Below are 16,413 nucleotides of genomic sequence, written 5' to 3'. Positions count from 1 at the left end.
GGAGGGAAGGAGGGAAGGAGGGAAGGAAGGAAGGAAGGAAGGAAGGAAGGAAGGAAGGAAGGAAGGAAGGAAGGAAGGAAGGAAGTCTGCTCCTTACCTTGGTCTTTGACCTCATGAAAGGAAATCCCACACTGCACTTGAGGAAGTCAGACTCCAGCAATTCACAGGAAATGCCCATCTCCTCCTGGAAGAGAAAAACATGACCACATGGGATGACCAAGGGAAAAGAGGGAGGAATCCTGATGGACCTGAGTCTTGGAAGCAAAGTCGGAACTCTGATGTCAACCCTCACTTGGACGAGGGAGGACAAATGGGTCCCACCTGATCAGAAGGATCAGTCAGCAAGCACATAAGAATCCAGGCATTGTGCTAGGCACGGGGAAAGGAATCCAAAGAAGCAAAGAGAAACAACACAGAGAAGGGCAATGTTCCCCCCTCACCCCCCCCCACCCCCGCAACTCCACAGCACAAGCTGGGGAAGTCATGGCGAAGGGACAGCTCATGTGCAAACCATGAGAAGATTCACAAACCTCCTGTGGGCCAATAGTGGCACGTGGAAGCCCAAAATGCTAAGAGTGGCCTGGCCTCAGGAATGGGAAGGGTAAGAATTCTACTGTCCTCTCACCTGTTCAGGTCATACCTGTAATATACACAGCTCTGGACACAACATTTAAGGAGGAGCATTGATAGGCTGAACATATCCAGGAGGGCAACCAAGAAGGGCCTTGAAACCAAGCTACCTCCCCACCATCTGCATGTCACCACTTGACACCCCAGCTGACATCCTCCTCACTGGAACCCTGGAACCACCCTGAGATCTGGAGACTGGCTTGGCAATGATCTTGCCCAGTCCCAGGCCTGCATGGCACCTCCTGGCCATTTCCACACCATGCTGTCCCATACAAGGCCTTCCCTCTTTTTTCCTCCCCTTCATATATTATCTTCCTTCATTAGAATGTAAGCTTCCGGAGGACAGGGTCTATCTTGCTTACATGGGTATCCCCTGCACTGATCCGAGATCAGTTGGCATACAGTCTCTCTCTCTCTGGTTCTCTCTGACTCTCCTGTCTCTCTGTCTCTCTGTGTCTATCTCCCTCTCTCTATCTCTGTCTGTCTGTCTCTGTCTCTCTCTCTGAATCTGTCTGTCTCTGTCTCTCTCTCTGAATCTGTCTGTCTCTGTCTGTCTGTCTCTCTCTCTGTCTCTGTCTTTCTCTCTGAATCTGTCTGTCTCTGTCTGTCTGTCTCTCTCTCTCTCTCACTATCTCTGTCTCCGTCTCTCTGTCTCTCTCATTAGCCAAGGGAACTTGGAATGTTTAATGTAGAGAATAGGAGGTTGAAGGAGGCGATGGCATCCCAGCTGCTTGGGTATCTGAAGAGCTATGACATGGCCGTGGGGTTAGGTGTGTCCTTTGCCCCAGCATGACAAGTGAGGCACATTCAGGCTCCGAATTAGGATGGGCAGGTGGGAAGGGACCTCCAAAGCCATCGCGTGTGAGGCACAGCTGACCAAGGATGCCTCTTAGCACACATGTGCCCGGGGCACCCCCAGCCTTGGCATGGATACCACTACTAAGAGAGCCTGGGATCCCTCTATGTCAGTGATTCCCAAAGTGGGTGCCACCGCCCCCTGGTGGGTGCTGCAGTGATCCAGGAAAGTGATGATGGCCACACTTTTTTTGTATTACATTCTATTCTGAGTTCAATAAATAGTTTCATAATTTCCAGGGGGTGCTAAGTCATATTTTTTCTGGAAAGGGGGCGGTAGGTAGGCCAAACACATTTGGGAACCCCTGCTCCACATAAAGAAACATTTCCTACCCATTGGAGCTGCCCAGTCACAGAGGGGACGCTCCAGGAGGCTCCCTGGAAGTCTCGGAGCACAGGCTGGGGGTGCTGCGTTAACCTAACCAGCTTTGGGGCTCCCTTCTAGGTCTAGCCTGTAGCCCCCGCGCACCCCAGCCGCGCTTCCCAGAGAGTGAAGCTTCATGATTCGCAGACACGGTTTTTAGCTCGTGGCGATTTCTGGCAAGAAGCCATTTCTAGGCTGTTTGGGGGAAAAGGAACCCCAGAACTTCTGAAAGGGAAATCAGAGCAAAGAAGGGCTGGCTGGAGGCCAAGAGGGAGGCGATTTCACTCTGCGGCGTCTAGTTCAGGAGATCCAATTCCGTCATGAAGAGGTAAGAGGGAAATCCAAGACATCTGCCTTCCGGCACTAGGAGAGACCCGGCACACCTACCACCACGACGTGGCGTCTTAGAGGATGGTGTGCACAAAGGGACCCTTAGAGGGCAGCAAGTCCAATGCCCTCGCTTTATAGACGAGAAAACTGAGCCACAAAGAGATTGACTACAAGAAGACTTAAGTTCAAATTGGGTCTCAAATCCCTAGAAGCTGCATGACCCTAGGCAAGTCACTTTACCATCACCTGCCTCTGTTTCCTCGTCTGTAAAATGGGAATAATGACAAAAACAATGAATGAGAAAATGGGATATTTGTCATGTGCTTTGCAAAAATGAAAGCCCTGCATAAAAATTAGCAATTATTATCAGGAAGGAAGGAAACAAGCAATTAAATGCACACTACATGCCAAGCACTCTGCTAAGCGCTTTACCAATAATATCTCATTTGATCCTCATAACAATTTGAGGAGATAGGTGATATTTTTCTTAAACCCTTAACTTCTGTGTATTGGCATCTTGGTGGAAGAGTGGTAAGGGTGGACAATGGGGGTCAAGTGACTTGCCCAGGGTCATACAGCTGGGAAGTGTCAGAGGCCAAATTTGAACCCCGGACCTCCCGTCTCTAGGGCTGGATCTCCACCCACTGAACTACCCAGCTGCCCCCAAGGTAGGTGATATTAAGATCATTTTTACATTTGAGGAAACTGAGGCAGACCTGAGTAAAGTGACTCATCCAGGGTCACAGAGCTAGTAAACGTCTGAGGCTGGATTTGAACTGGGGTCTTCCTGACTCCAGGCCTAACACTATCCAATGTACTCCCCAGCTACATGGGTAGGGCTTAGCAAATACAAACTATTTTTCTTCTCCATGTTCAGCTTTCCCTGCCGGACTCCTGACAACAATATGTAAGCAGTCCGCACCACCCAAAGGTCTACACGTATGGCAGGAGAAGGTCAGTGACTGAGGCCTGGCCTAAGCCCCAGAAATGTAAGCCAGGGCAGAGGAGAATGACCAGCGGGCTCTGCGCTGCCTTAAAAGAGCTCTTTTCCCTCTGTGGCCTCGTGGGCAAATCTGACCCCCCACACCAACTTGTCGGCCTTTTCTGTGCTTGAATCCAATCATCACCATTCCGGGATCATTCAACACTCATCTCTGGAGCTGCTGAAAATGTGTTATAAAATTCCCTGATTTCCCAAGTTTAATGCCTTGAAAAACACAGTCAAGAAGTTACGCCGAGTTTGAGTTATTCCTTGTCATGCACTGCCAGAGGCGAGGCCAACATGTGCCAATAATTAGGGAAATCCCCAAGCAGGGGGGTAGGGGGGAGGGTGAACCTCCCCAGAGACAGGAGAAGGCAAGGGAGAAAATGCGAACAAAGGCTTGGCGGCTGGACTTTCAGAAAGACTCTGGACTACCACAGTCCAGCAGATGGGGTGGACGAGGGATCGAAGTTCAAAGCGAATGGAATCTGCCGAAGATACAGGGAAATGGATGCTTTGTCTGAGCTCAAACTTCTTCCCAGAAGTCAGGACTTTGGATTCTGGAGATCCACAGGAGAGCCCCAACCCGCCTCTCTACAGGAAGTCTCTCCCAGGCCTCCCCAGCTCTAGTGATCGCCACCAATGGGTCCTCTCGACATCTCATCCATACAAATGTCTCTGCTTGTTGCCTCTCCCAGTAGACGTGAGCTCTCTGAGAGCAGGGACTGATTTGGGGATTTCTTTGTACCCCCAACACTTGGGAGAGTGCCTGGCACATGGGGGTGCTTAAAGAAATAGTTGGAGACTTCATCTGGCTTGCCTTAGATACTTCTAAGTCACCCACCTTCGTGTCATCCTCCCTCCTCCCAACCCAGCTGCCCATAACACCTCGCTGGGCTGGCTTTGGTGGAAGGCCCCTATCAATGCTCTTCTCAACTCCAACAGCTCTTCTTGTCTACTGGAATCATTCTCAAAGCCCTTCAGAGTCCAAGGTATAACGTAAATATATATTTAGGTATATAAATATAACACAGAGTGTTCTTTCTACCCATTTACCAGCAGCGGGGCTAGGCGAGGAATCCATGTGGACAGTTTAGGGTTGAGGCGAGCCTGGGATTCAGGAGGCCACAAAGAAAGGTCAAAACGTGTCCTGCCCTCAGCGAGTTCCCATTCCACTGGAGTGAGCCGGCGTGGAAATAGTAAGGTGCGTACAAGATCCAGAGAAGATGGAAGGTGATCTCAGAGGAGAATGGGGGGAGGCTACTACAGACTACAGAACTTGAAGGAAGCCAGAAGAAATAAGAGCTGTTGGTGAGGAGGGAGAACATTCCGGGCATTGGTTAAAACACAATGGCATGAAGATGGGAGATGGAGGGCCAGCAATCAGGCCAACACAACCACAGAAGAGGGTCCAAGAAGGTCAGTAAAGTGAAGAAAGAATTAGGGAATCCAGAATGAATCTAGCCCGGGGAAGATGATTGTAGCTTATAGTCCACAGGACTTACTGAGTGCTGAGCAAGTGGCCATCTTCTCTGTCCACTAGTCTTTAGGAAGGCCTGCTAACATGGGAGTTATGGGGAGATGGCCTCCGTCCTCTCCTTAGCTCAAGGACTCCCTGACAGTGGGGTGACAAATGACTGGCTGTTTGTATGTTAATTGGACCCCTACCAGAGGATTCTGCACATCAGCCCGGGCAACCTGCCATTCTCCCAAGGAGTTGCTGACCACAGAGCCTTTGGCACATGGAGGGAGGTCAGAGTAAAAAAAGGGAAAAAAGCAGGGTAGAAATGAGGGGATTTGTTTTGCTTAACTCTCCCTATTTGTTACATAAATGTTATTTCTGTTTTCTTTTTCTAAAGGGGAGAAAGTTGGGGAAAAGAGAACATCGATATTTTCCTTTAAAAACTAAAATAAAATTTAATTTAAAAAAACACAGTGTCTCTAGAAGAATAACTTCCTGATGGACCAGTATATTGAGCTTTTATAACCCAATCCCACTGCGGTCGGTGGGGCAGCCACGACATCCTGTTGGTAGAATATGAAACACTGAAATGGCTGCTCTGGGGTTCAGTTTGCACTCCTCATTCACCCACTGGACTATGGGGAGTAAGCTGTGGAAAAGTGACTCTTTACCTGAAGGGCTGTGAAAAGGTGATGGGAGAAGGCGGCCTCTAGGAAGGTGGAAGGAAAGGAAAGAATTTGGAGTAAGAAAATTTCTTCCAAGACAAGTGGGTTGTTTTGGTCATAATTGGAGCTCATAAAATCATAGCTTTAGCGCTGCATGAGACCCTCGAGGCCATGAAATCCAACCACTATCATTTTATAGAGGAGCAACTGAGGGGCAGAGAAGCCAAAAGATCTGCCCGAGGTCCCACAGGTAGGAAACAGCAAAGCTCAGATTCAAAACCCCCAAACCAAAACCAAAGCCAGTCTTCTTTCTTTCCATCTCCCTGTGTTCTTCTCTGCCATCTCCCTGTGCAGCTTGTGGGAGGAAGGCCATCTTGGCCACCAGGTCTAACACTTCCAAGATGGCACTGCTCGCCTGAAGTGAGGACAAATCAGTAATAAAGCCTAGCATCTCCCTTGGCCTGCGACTGGGCATACCAGCCAATAGCCCCGAGATGTGATGGACAACTGGCCCAGCACTCTATGCGCTACGATGCCACCTCGCTGCCCTGGCTACTCTCCTGCTTACCATACTAAAACCACCCAAGGACTGCCTATTCTCACAGGTCCCAGCAGCACAGAAGGCAGCGCAGAAGCATCTTAAATCCCTGGTTCTGCCCTCTTCCATATTCCTGCAGATATCCAAGGCAGAGTCACATCTCCCGTGTGTAGCACCTTCTTGGCTCCCGTTTGTTAACAATTCATTTCCGAATGGGAACCAGATTTTTTTTTTGCCTTTATTTTCAGAATTCAAGATTTATTTTCAAGAGAAATGCTTGTTTTTCATACATGTCTTTAGTATTCTTTTTTTTTAAACCCTTAACTTCTGTGTATTGGCTCCTAGGTGGAAGAGTGGTAAGGGTAGGCAATGGGGGTCAAGTGACTTGCCCAGGGTCACACACCTGGGAAGTGTCTGAGGCCGGATTTGAACCCAGGACCTCCCGTCTCTAGACCTGACTCTCAATCCACTGAGCTACCCAGCTGCCCTTTAGTATTCTTTTAATGTATTCATGCAGTCATGTATGGATGTGAAGGGGGAAGAGGTTACGCTGTGGCCCTATTCCATCACTTCATCCTATATGTGCTAGTGTCTATGGTGATGGAGCCAACGCTATGGCTTAGCCCTAAGCGGAGGAAGAAGGTGACCACATCTGTCCTCAGAGAACCAGCTTGGTGAATCTACAAGAGTTGACCACCTAGTAAGAAATGATTGGTGACAGCAACTCACAAAATGGCTAAAATACCCAAAAGCCCTCAGTCCCCTCAGTCCTATGTTCAATAGGGTAGAAAGTAGAAAGGAAAGAGGGAGGGGGAAAAGGGTGCCAGAAGGTTTTCAGCCAAAGATGTTCTGGTAAATGTTTAACAATTCGAAGGGGGGTATGTACACAAGACCTTCAAATAATCTACATTATTGACCATTTTCTCCATCCCATTCTTAAGTCTAGACAACCAACCAAATTCAATAAATCAAGCCCTGGTTTTTGGTCCTGATTTCCAAAGTACAAATGTTCACTCTGAAAATTTAACCATCAGCTCCCTTCTGAGCTCTCTCTATTCACCACCATCTGCCCATCAACTAAGAAGGCGACAGGCACTCTAACGTGCGGTTCCCGGCTAATGATCGGTGAGTGAGTGGGCAATCCTGGAAAAATGGCCCATTTCCACATGGACACGCTCAGTCAAGATGAAACTAGAGGACGTGGGAAATGGAGGGACAAGGTCAGGTCCTCCTTGGGGGGAGAAATAAGAGAATCGGTGCATGTGCTTGGAGACAACGTGTTAGCTCTTTCCTTGGGTTCTTTGGTGGTTCTGTTGAGGCGCAGCAGCCATGATGAGATTAACGAGAGTAATGGCAGATCACCAACAAGAATCGTCGAAGAGGATGAGCAAGGAGGGAAAGTATCCAGGGAGAAGTCAGCGGGAAAGGGAACGTGGCGGGGGGGGGGGGGCAGAAAACGGTGGCAGAACGCATGGTTCAAAGCCGGGCATCGAAGCGCTCCGAGGTCTGTAGATGATTCCAAGGCTTTGTGCTTAAACACCACGAATACTTTCTTTGAAAAGAGGGTCAGAATAGCCTGAAAAGTCCTGCATGAAAACAGCTCTCTCAGGAGGGAGTGCAGAGCGCCACACAGGTAGAAGACCGACCCTGGAGGTGCCAGGCCTCTCCCTGGGACTTTTCGGGGCCTGAGGATGGCCGCCGACACCGCTGGGTAGTGTCTGGCCACGCGGAGCTTCCTACACACACCAGAGAAATCCCAGGCCCAGCCAGAGTGACTTTGTGCGTGTGCAGAGATGGACAGAGAGAGCTTTCGCTGTCCGGCAGGCCACGGCTGCAGATGTCCCGGCCCTTTCTGAATAAACTGTCTACGTCAGAATAAACTGTCGTGAGAGTCAGAGCATCCGGCGGGTAGAGCGAAAGGCGAGGCCGACACCAAATTAGGGAAAGGCCACGGCGGGCACGAACGTGCTACGTGCAGTTACAGTAGTTCTAACCTGACCTATTTAGACAAGCTTCTGGCTGGAAAAAAAAAATGGGAAAGAGATAAAAGGGAAGCCATTATTGACTCGAACTATTAACATTTCCTAGAAAAATTCGACAGATGGAAAATCCTCACCCGCAATGAGGCCAAGAGAACCCAGAAACCTTCCCAGGCCGCGATGCTCCCTCTCCGTGCCAAGCAGAGAGGCATGGCGGCCAAGGACAACACTGCTTCGGAGCAGCCTCTTCTGGGCCGAGGAACAGAACGGACCCACAAAAGGCGAGGCCCAATTAAAGGGAAAAGCAAGCCTGCAGGGAGCTCAGGGGAGGATCAGCTCCCCAGAGGGCCCTTTGGTGAAAATGAAAGGAGGAGAGCAAACAGGCACAAAGTGGAACAGACCTGCCGGGCCATCGAATCTCATTGGCACCAACATGGAACTGGACCATAGCCAGCACGTTGGGTGAGGAAATAACAATAAAAAGGTAATATCGGGAAGAAGGGCTGGACCTGTTCTAGTATTTAAGAAAAATGATGTCGGGGGTGACCCAGTTTTCAAGGTCCTCGGGAATTCGGGGGGGGGGGGGGGAGGATTCCTCATCCTGCCGGTTCCACTTGCCTCTGGTCAAGCTTGGGTGTGAGGACATGGGAGCCGGGCCCTTCCTGGCTTTGCCTCTGGATTTGACAGCAGCCCTGGGGGGAACTTCGCTTGGTTCGGGGGTGCCATCACCGCCTCCCCTGGTGGCACAGGCTAGGACTTTGATACAGGGGCCTGACACCGCCAGGAAATACAGGTGATACCAGAGGAAGGAAGAGCTCAAGACTTCCTACCGGAGACAAGGCATTTCGGAACCGACAGAGATCCAAGAAAGCATCCCATCATTTGCAAACCTGGCCGGAGACTCTGCCAAGAACCATCCCTGCGGGGGCAAACAGGGAAGATGCCAGCAGGAGGCTCTCGAGAACTGTAAAATCAATCATGGCCCCGAAGGCAGATGACTTTGGGTTCTGGGCAGCGTCCCATGAAAGGAGCCACGACCCGGCTCTGTTTAGACTAGCTCCTAGCTGTGAGTCAGAAGGTCTGAGGGAGGCCCATTAACACCTTCAGGACACGAGAGTCCAGGAATCGCCGGCCTCAACCACCTGGCACAACCAAGGCAGGGCACAGATGAGGGGCCTGGGGCTCCTGGTCCTGCCCGTACCTTTTTTTATACCCTCATTCCATCTTGGAAGGGCTAAGTGACTTGCCTAGGGTCACACAGCTCTGAAATCAAGAACTCCTGTCTCTAGGCTGGGCTCTTAATCCACTGAGTCACCCAACTGCCCCCTTCTCTGTGCCTTCTTAATGATTCTCCACAAGTCTGAGATCGAACCCAGAGGCAAACTGTGCTCGGGACAGCCACTCAGGATATTGCTTGTGGAGCCCACCAGAGGTGGGTATAACCAAAAAGGTTAGAAATGCTTGATGGAGAAGAGAGCAACTAGGTGGCTCAGTGGATGGAAAGCCAAGCCTAGAAATGGGAGGTCCTGGGTTCAAATCTGGCCTCAGACACTTCCCAGCTGGGTGACCCTGGGCAAGTCACTTAACCCCCATGGCCCAACCCTTCCTGCTCTTCTGCCTTAGAGCCAATACACAGCAGTGAGTCTAAGAGGGAAGGGAAAGGTTTAAAAATACATTTTTCTAAATTAAATGTGCCTTAAGAGTGAAAAGTCTTGTGAAGGAGTGAATAAGTGCCCATTCAGAGAAATGCAGTGTAGAGACAGCGCGGCACGCTCCTGCCGCCTCGAACTGTGGCCAGATTCAGCCTGCAGGCTGCCTGCAAGCTCAAAATAGCTTTCCCAAGTTTAAATGAAGTGTTGTCGCATTTTGCCACGCAAAAGACACTCCTGGCCAGTGGAGGGCCACACAAAAGCAGGCGCCTTTGGCCCTCGGGCCGTGGTTCTGCCACGGATGGGCTTGGAAGTCACACAGCCAGAAGTCCTGCTTCCACCCTGGCTCTGTGACTCTGGCCAAGTCATCCAAAGGGACCGGACATGGCAAACGATGCCTGAAGTTCAGAGGTCTCCGAAGGCCCTTCCTGCTCTCACCTTGGCAGAGTGGGATTCCCGAATCCAGGCCCGAGAGGCTCTAAGCGCCCTGAAAGAAGGCTTTCTGCTCCCATGGATCCCTGCGGGCCAGCCAGGACGCATTATTGGAGCAGTGACTCTGTTTGAGTCGGGAGGGTACAGCCACGTCGCCTTCGATGGGACAAGGCGGGGGGCAGGCAGGCGGGATGCCCCCCATACTTATGCCTGGCCCCGCTCCAATTTCCTAAGCACTGTTTAAATGCTTTGAAGTCTTCAGTCTGCAGCTGCAAAATACAGGTAATAGTCCCCACCTCAAGCCAACTGAAGGGCACTTAGGTGGCACAGTGGATAGAGTGTTGGGCCTGGAGTCAGGAAGCCCTGAGTTCAAATCACACCTCAGATGTTTCCCTAGGCAAGCCGCTTAATCCTTTTTGCCTTGGTGTCTTCATCTGTAAACTATGCCGAGGAAGGAGCCAGCCAAGTATCTTTGCCCAGAAAACTCTAACTGGAGACCTGAAGAACCAGACAGGGCTGGAAGGACTGTACAACAGCCTGACTGATTGGAATTCAGAAGTGATTCTGGTCGAGTATTTTCAAAATCTTGGCCATAACAATAATCCAGGTCTCGGGATCACAGATTAGAACTGGAAAAGGCCTAATGGATCACCAAGCGCCACCCGCTCATTTGAAAGGTGAAGGAAGCCTCGCTAATGTGAGACAACCCGGCCTTTGTCTCCAGGGAGGGAACTTCAAGGGGGCCAATCAATAGTAGGAAGGGCAGACCTTAGCTCTTGATTAGTGACAGCAATGGGTTAAAATTGGAAAGCTACCAGGACTCCTTCTCGTCATATACTGGTGCTCCCCTTTCTTCTGCGGGGGCCATTCCTACGTCTCTTCCTTTCATGGTCTGTAGTATTTGCATCTAGAAGACAATTCCTAATTTAGCACTGTAGATTTTTATCAATGGAAATCACATTAAAGAAGATGCTCCCTAAGGACTATGGGGCCTTTGCATCTGAATTGCACCTAAAACCTAAATGTAGTGTCTCTCTCTGTCTCTCTGTCTGTCTGTCTGTCTGTCACTCTCTCTCTCTCCTTTCTTTGTCTGTCTCTTTCTGTCTCTCTCTGACTCTGTATCTCCCTCCCTCTCTGTCTGTCTGTCTGTCTCTCTCTCCCTCCCTCCCTCTCTGTCTTTCTCTATCTCTCTATTATCTCTATTATCTCTCTCTCTATCTCTCTGTCTCTCCTTCTCACTCTTTTATCTATCTCTGTCTCTCTCTCCCCCTCCCTCCCTCTGTCTCTATCTCCTCTCTGTCTCTCTGTCTCTGACTCTCTCTTCTCTGTCTCTGTCTGTCTCTGTCTCTCCCTCTATCTCTCTGTGTCTGTATTTGTCTCTCATTATCTCTCTCTCTCATTCTCTCTCTCACCATATGTGCTCCTTGATAGTAGGGACTGAATTGATTTCCTATTTGAACCCCCAGGACCTTCCACTTGGTAAAAGCTTAATAAATTCACTTTCCATTCATTCATTCATTTGTTCATTCGTTCATTCATTTCATTTGGGTTCACGATGATCTAATCACCAGATCATGGTCCCAATCTTCATCATCGAACACCCTACCATTTTTTATTTCAGTTTACAACCTCCCCCACCTCCAAACCTTCTAAATGGATCAAAAGACCCACATGTGTGAACGTCAATAATTCTTTTGCAATCTGTAAAGTGCATTAAGATTATTTTGTTTCAAGAAGGCTCGGATGCCCTAAGAGGAAAGGAGAAGTCGGGGCACAGGAAAAATGTCCAAAATGGCGCGTCCCTCTGCTCGATCCCCCTCTCTTCCACACCTCTGTGCCATCCTAGCTCAATGCTTTCCTGTAGCTGCCACTTCACAGACAGCAGTTTGACGATTCGGAGTCGTCCTCCATTCACGGTGCCTCAAAGTAAACCAAGTCCATTGATTCACTTGCTAAAGTACACTTGACGTGTTTAGGAGCTATTATACTTGTCTAGAAGTGAGGAGCATGTGCTTAGAGGTGGAGCTTGGCCAGGCCAGTGAACACTCGAATAAGCAGGGGAGGCTCCTCTGATGGGCGCTGACACCAAAGTAAACAGAGCCACCATGAAGGCGTCTTGGACAGTATACACTGGCTTCTTCTGTCTGTGCGACATTCATCAGGGCTTGGTCTGGTTTGACACTCTCTGGGCAAAAGTCAACCCATTCACCCCTTTTAAGGAAGGTACCGTAGAAGACAGCAGAGCCGAGGGGCAGAAATGGCTGGCTTGAAGAAACCCAACGGCATGCCAATTATGTCATTCGGAGAGTGTAAGAAAAATATTGTAGAAATCTAGGCGAGAGCTAAAACGTGCTCTCATGTGTTTATGGCCCAGCGGGGCTCCTGTGACATCAGGGGTCACTGATGGAATGAGAAGCATCAAAGCCCTACCAAAAATAACTCTCCAAAGGCATGGCACAGTGTTAGCCCCAGCAGGCAAGACACAGCCCAGGAAGCTGACAGATCCGCAGGGACAAGTCCTTACAAGGGCTGTGCTGAAACAGGGGCAGCTCAGAATGGGAACGATGGTCTCTTTCCCAACTGCACCCTGGCCTTCCTGGTCAGTGGAATAGGGCCCTGCACCCTATCTCATCGCCGGTCCATTCTGAAAGCCAGCTCCACTGAAACCACTTCTATGAACAGCTAGGAAGCACATAGACTTTAGAAAGCCAGACTCAGCATCAGGGAGGACTGAGAAAACCCTGCCTGACATCTCCTGCCTTTACGGCCATGGAAAAATGTCCTAGGCGAGTCTCTAAGACCCTGGTGGTAAACCTGTGGCACACATGCTGGAGGGGCTGCTCTCCTCCCCCTCCCTACTGCGCCTGAGGACATTCTCCCATCACCCACCCCTCTGCCCAGCAGCCCAATGGGAGCCCTTCCTCCCTCCCCTGTTTGGGCAAGGGGGCGGCTCACACACAGAATGAGGATTGCAGTTTGGGCACTTGGTCTCTGAAAGGTTCGCCATCACTGCTCTAAGACGTTAAGGTTGAGGCCTCCATCTGTACTGAGAGAGGGAGTTCCCTCACCAATAAGGGGAGGAGGAGATAAAAGACTAAAGGGACACTGAGCAAGTCACTTAGCCACTCTTAGACTCAGTTTCCTCTTTTGTAAAATGAGGAAAATAGGATCACCTACCTTACAGGGGTTACTGAAAAGACGAAATGAGACAACATATGGAAAGTACTTTATACTATGTAGACAATATACAGCAGGTACTTAATAAATGTTTATTGATGGATTGGTTATTAACTATATTCATTATATTCATCGTTATACTGGGGATACAGAGATCAAAATATGATTGCCGCCCTCAAAGAGCTTACATACCACAAAGTAATAAACTCTACACTCAGGTTTGAGGAGCAAGACAACCTCAGCAAACAAGGAAGGACTATTCAGAAATGGATTGGGCTACTTTGGGAGAGAGGGAGCTCCCCATCACTGGAAGTGGCCAAGCAAGGGCTAACGACTATCCAAGAAGCTGGAGATGTGACTCTTGTACTAGGTGAGAGATCAGATTAAATGCATTCTGAGGAATCTCTAAACTCCACAGGCATGATGTTAAGATTCTGGCGTTGCATAATTCTAGAATTCTAATATTCTGTGCTACTAAATTCTGGAAAAAAGTGGGACACACCTATGCTTTCATCAGTGTAGAAAAAGCCAAGTGTGGAAACTTCCTTCACAGTTAGCAGTTCATAAGTAATTGATAGTAGGGGACATCTAAGTTGCTCAGTAGGCTGAGACCCAGGCCTAGAGATGAGAGTCCTGGATTCAAATCTGGATTCAGACACTTCCTAATTGGGTGACCCTGGGCAAGTCACTTAACCCCCATTGCCTAGCCTTTACTGCTCTTCTGCCTCGGGACCAATACACACTATTGATTCTAAGATGGAAAGTAAGGGTTAAAAAAAAGTAATTGATATTCAAAGCCCTTCAGAACTTATTCCTCCCACCACATTTCCAGTCTTCTTACACCTTCTACTCCCTCCTGTACTCTTCAATCCGGTGGCACCAGCCCCCTTGCTTTTCCTCAAACAAGAAACTCCATATCATAACTCTGGGCATTTTCTCTGGCTCTTCCCTGTGCCTGGAATGTGCCATTTCCTTATCTCTCCTTCTTGGATTTCCTGGCTTCTCTCAAGTCCTAGCTCAAATCCTCCCTTTTTCAGGAAGCCCTGATCACGAGTGGCTTCCCTCTGCTGACGTTTTGCCCTTTATCCCATCTAAAGCTAAGTTTGTAGTAAGTAAAACACTAAGCAACAGAGAGAAAAAATGGCAAAAGACAGCCCCTGCCCTGGAAGAGCTTACAATCTAATGGGCGAGACAACATGTAAACAATTAAATACAATCAATTAGACCGTCAGCACTTATTAAGGACCTACTATGTGCCAGGCACTGCCTTAGAGTATTGCCTGACAATTTAGAATCAAATGACTTACTCAAGATCTCACCACTGGTACTCTGTAAAGTGATGAGTTAGGACTAGATGGTCCAAGTCCCTTCCAGCCCTAGACTTGGGATCCTCTGCTGAACTAAGTCAGGGCGTCCCAAGCAGGTCCTGTGCCTGGAAACGTGGTAAGGAAAATATCTGGTAACCAACAATATTTTTCTACTGAAATTAATCTCCTGATTTCCTTTCTCATATGCACATGCCCAATCACTAATATTTCTTTCCCTTCATGTGGAATAATGGGTACAAGTTTAGACATCTGAGTGCAAGGGCTTTGGAGATGGAAACACCCAGAGTAAGGAATCAGTCGGGCTGTGATATGCATTTGACGGAAGGAGCTCCCACATCTGGAGTCCCCTGGGCTGCCCAAATCACAGATACTTTGTTTATTTGGGGAACTGGATTCTGGGCATAAAAATGATGCAGCCAAACGGTGTTAACTAAAAGGTTTTGAAAGATTTGGGTTTAACTATGGCTTATTTTAGCATGACAAGAGATTCGGGAATGAAGAAGAAGACAGATGGAAAGAGGGTGCTTTGGAGAAGAGTATCAGGGAGATGAGTGCAAAATACTCCATAAAGAGCCCAAAGGAAGAAGGTTGGGTGACTTCTTTCTCCATCATAAATGAATGATAAAGCCTTTATTAAGCAGCCCTTGGAAAGCACTGGAGATACAAATCCAAGTCAATTCCTGCCTTTGAGGCACTTACACTCTAAAAGGAGAAGACAACCCAGAAAGGGAAGCTGTAGGGGAGGGGGCAGAGTGACTTTAGTACAGAGGGTACCATTTGGAAATGATGGGTGGCTGGGAAGAGATAAGGAGGCCTACTTGGCTCCAGGGGTGGAGTTTCTAATTTCATGGGAAGAGAACAAGGAAGAGAAAGATGATGGCCAATGGCCAAGGATTGGAAATGGAGGCCAGGAACTGTCCCTGAACTCTGTCAACTATGCAGATGCATTCCTGCTCACAAACAAGGCAAACACTATGAAAATAGTCACTGTGCCAGGGCAGGCACTACTGGACCTGGTAGGACTGCACCACTTAGATGGCACGGCACCAACTAGCTTCGTGGATGTGGCCAATTAGCTCCTGGCATCCAATTAGCTTAACAAACCTGGCAGAGAGAGTCATCTCTCCCTCCACAATCCTCTTTGTTCTCATGATCCTGAGGCCCATCCACCAGGGCAAAGGGCTTTAAAAAGTGACTTGATAAATTATCATAATCAAATAGGAACTGGACACCACCTATAGATCAGGTTGACCTATTCGCCTCTACATTCAGAAATATTTAGTGTTATCATTTACCTTTACCCAAAACTAAGGCCAGTAGAAATTTCCCCAAATGTTTATCAGCTTTTGTATGATCTTGCTTATCGGTAATTCCAGTTTCTCTGAGGATGAGCTGCTATCCCAGACCAACAGAAGGTTCTTGAGTACAGGAATCGCTCCGATTTTGCCTTTGGGTCCCCAGTGCCTAGTAAATAGTGTCTTGCAGAGAAGCTGTTGAGTTATCATTTTCCTCAATCCTACAAGACTAAATGGTTGCCGCATCAAAGATATAGAGATGAAAGGGGCCTCAGAGACCATCTATCCCAGTGATTCCCAAAGTGGGTGCTATAGCGATCCAGGGTGGGGGCAGTGATGGCCATTGGTGCATTTATGTTTCCTATTAATTGCTATTAAAATTTTAAAAAATTAATTTCCAGGGGGCTAAGGAATATCTTTTCTGGAAAGGGGGCGGGAGGCCAAAAAAGTTTGGGAACCACTAATCTATCCCAACTCCCACCATTTGACTGATATGGAAACTGAGGTTCAGTGCCATACAGAGTAGAGATAAAATTGGATCCCAGGACCTCAGGTTCAAGTGCTAGAGATCTTTCCAAAACCAAAATATTTTCTTCAGACTGAGTAGAGTCTTAAAGTGAAAGGAAAAGAAGGAAGGAAGGAAGGAAGGAAGGAAGGAAGGAAGGAAGGAAGGAAGGAAGGAAGGAAGTAAGGAAGGAAGGAAGGAAGGAAGGAAGGAAGGAAGGAA

General features: G+C 48.6%; 1 protein-coding gene across 1 annotated transcript in view; it reads right to left on the bottom strand.

Annotated features, from left to right (window-relative positions):
- ITGA9 (integrin subunit alpha 9) overlaps positions 1-16,413 on the bottom strand; it is a 355,639-nt gene that overhangs the window by 78,312 nt on the left and 260,914 nt on the right. Inside the window, exon 19 of the mRNA XM_044675555.1 lies at positions 50-184. Within this exon, the coding sequence (XP_044531490.1) occupies positions 50-184 (135 nt within the window). The remainder of the gene's footprint in view (positions 1-49; positions 185-16,413) is intronic.

This window comes from Gracilinanus agilis, chromosome 1, assembly GCF_016433145.1.
Source record: "Gracilinanus agilis isolate LMUSP501 chromosome 1, AgileGrace, whole genome shotgun sequence".
NCBI classification, from domain to species: Eukaryota; Metazoa; Chordata; class Mammalia; order Didelphimorphia; family Didelphidae; genus Gracilinanus; species Gracilinanus agilis.
Note: the sequence above shows the minus strand (reverse complement) of the source record. Positions and strands in the feature narration are given on the sequence as shown.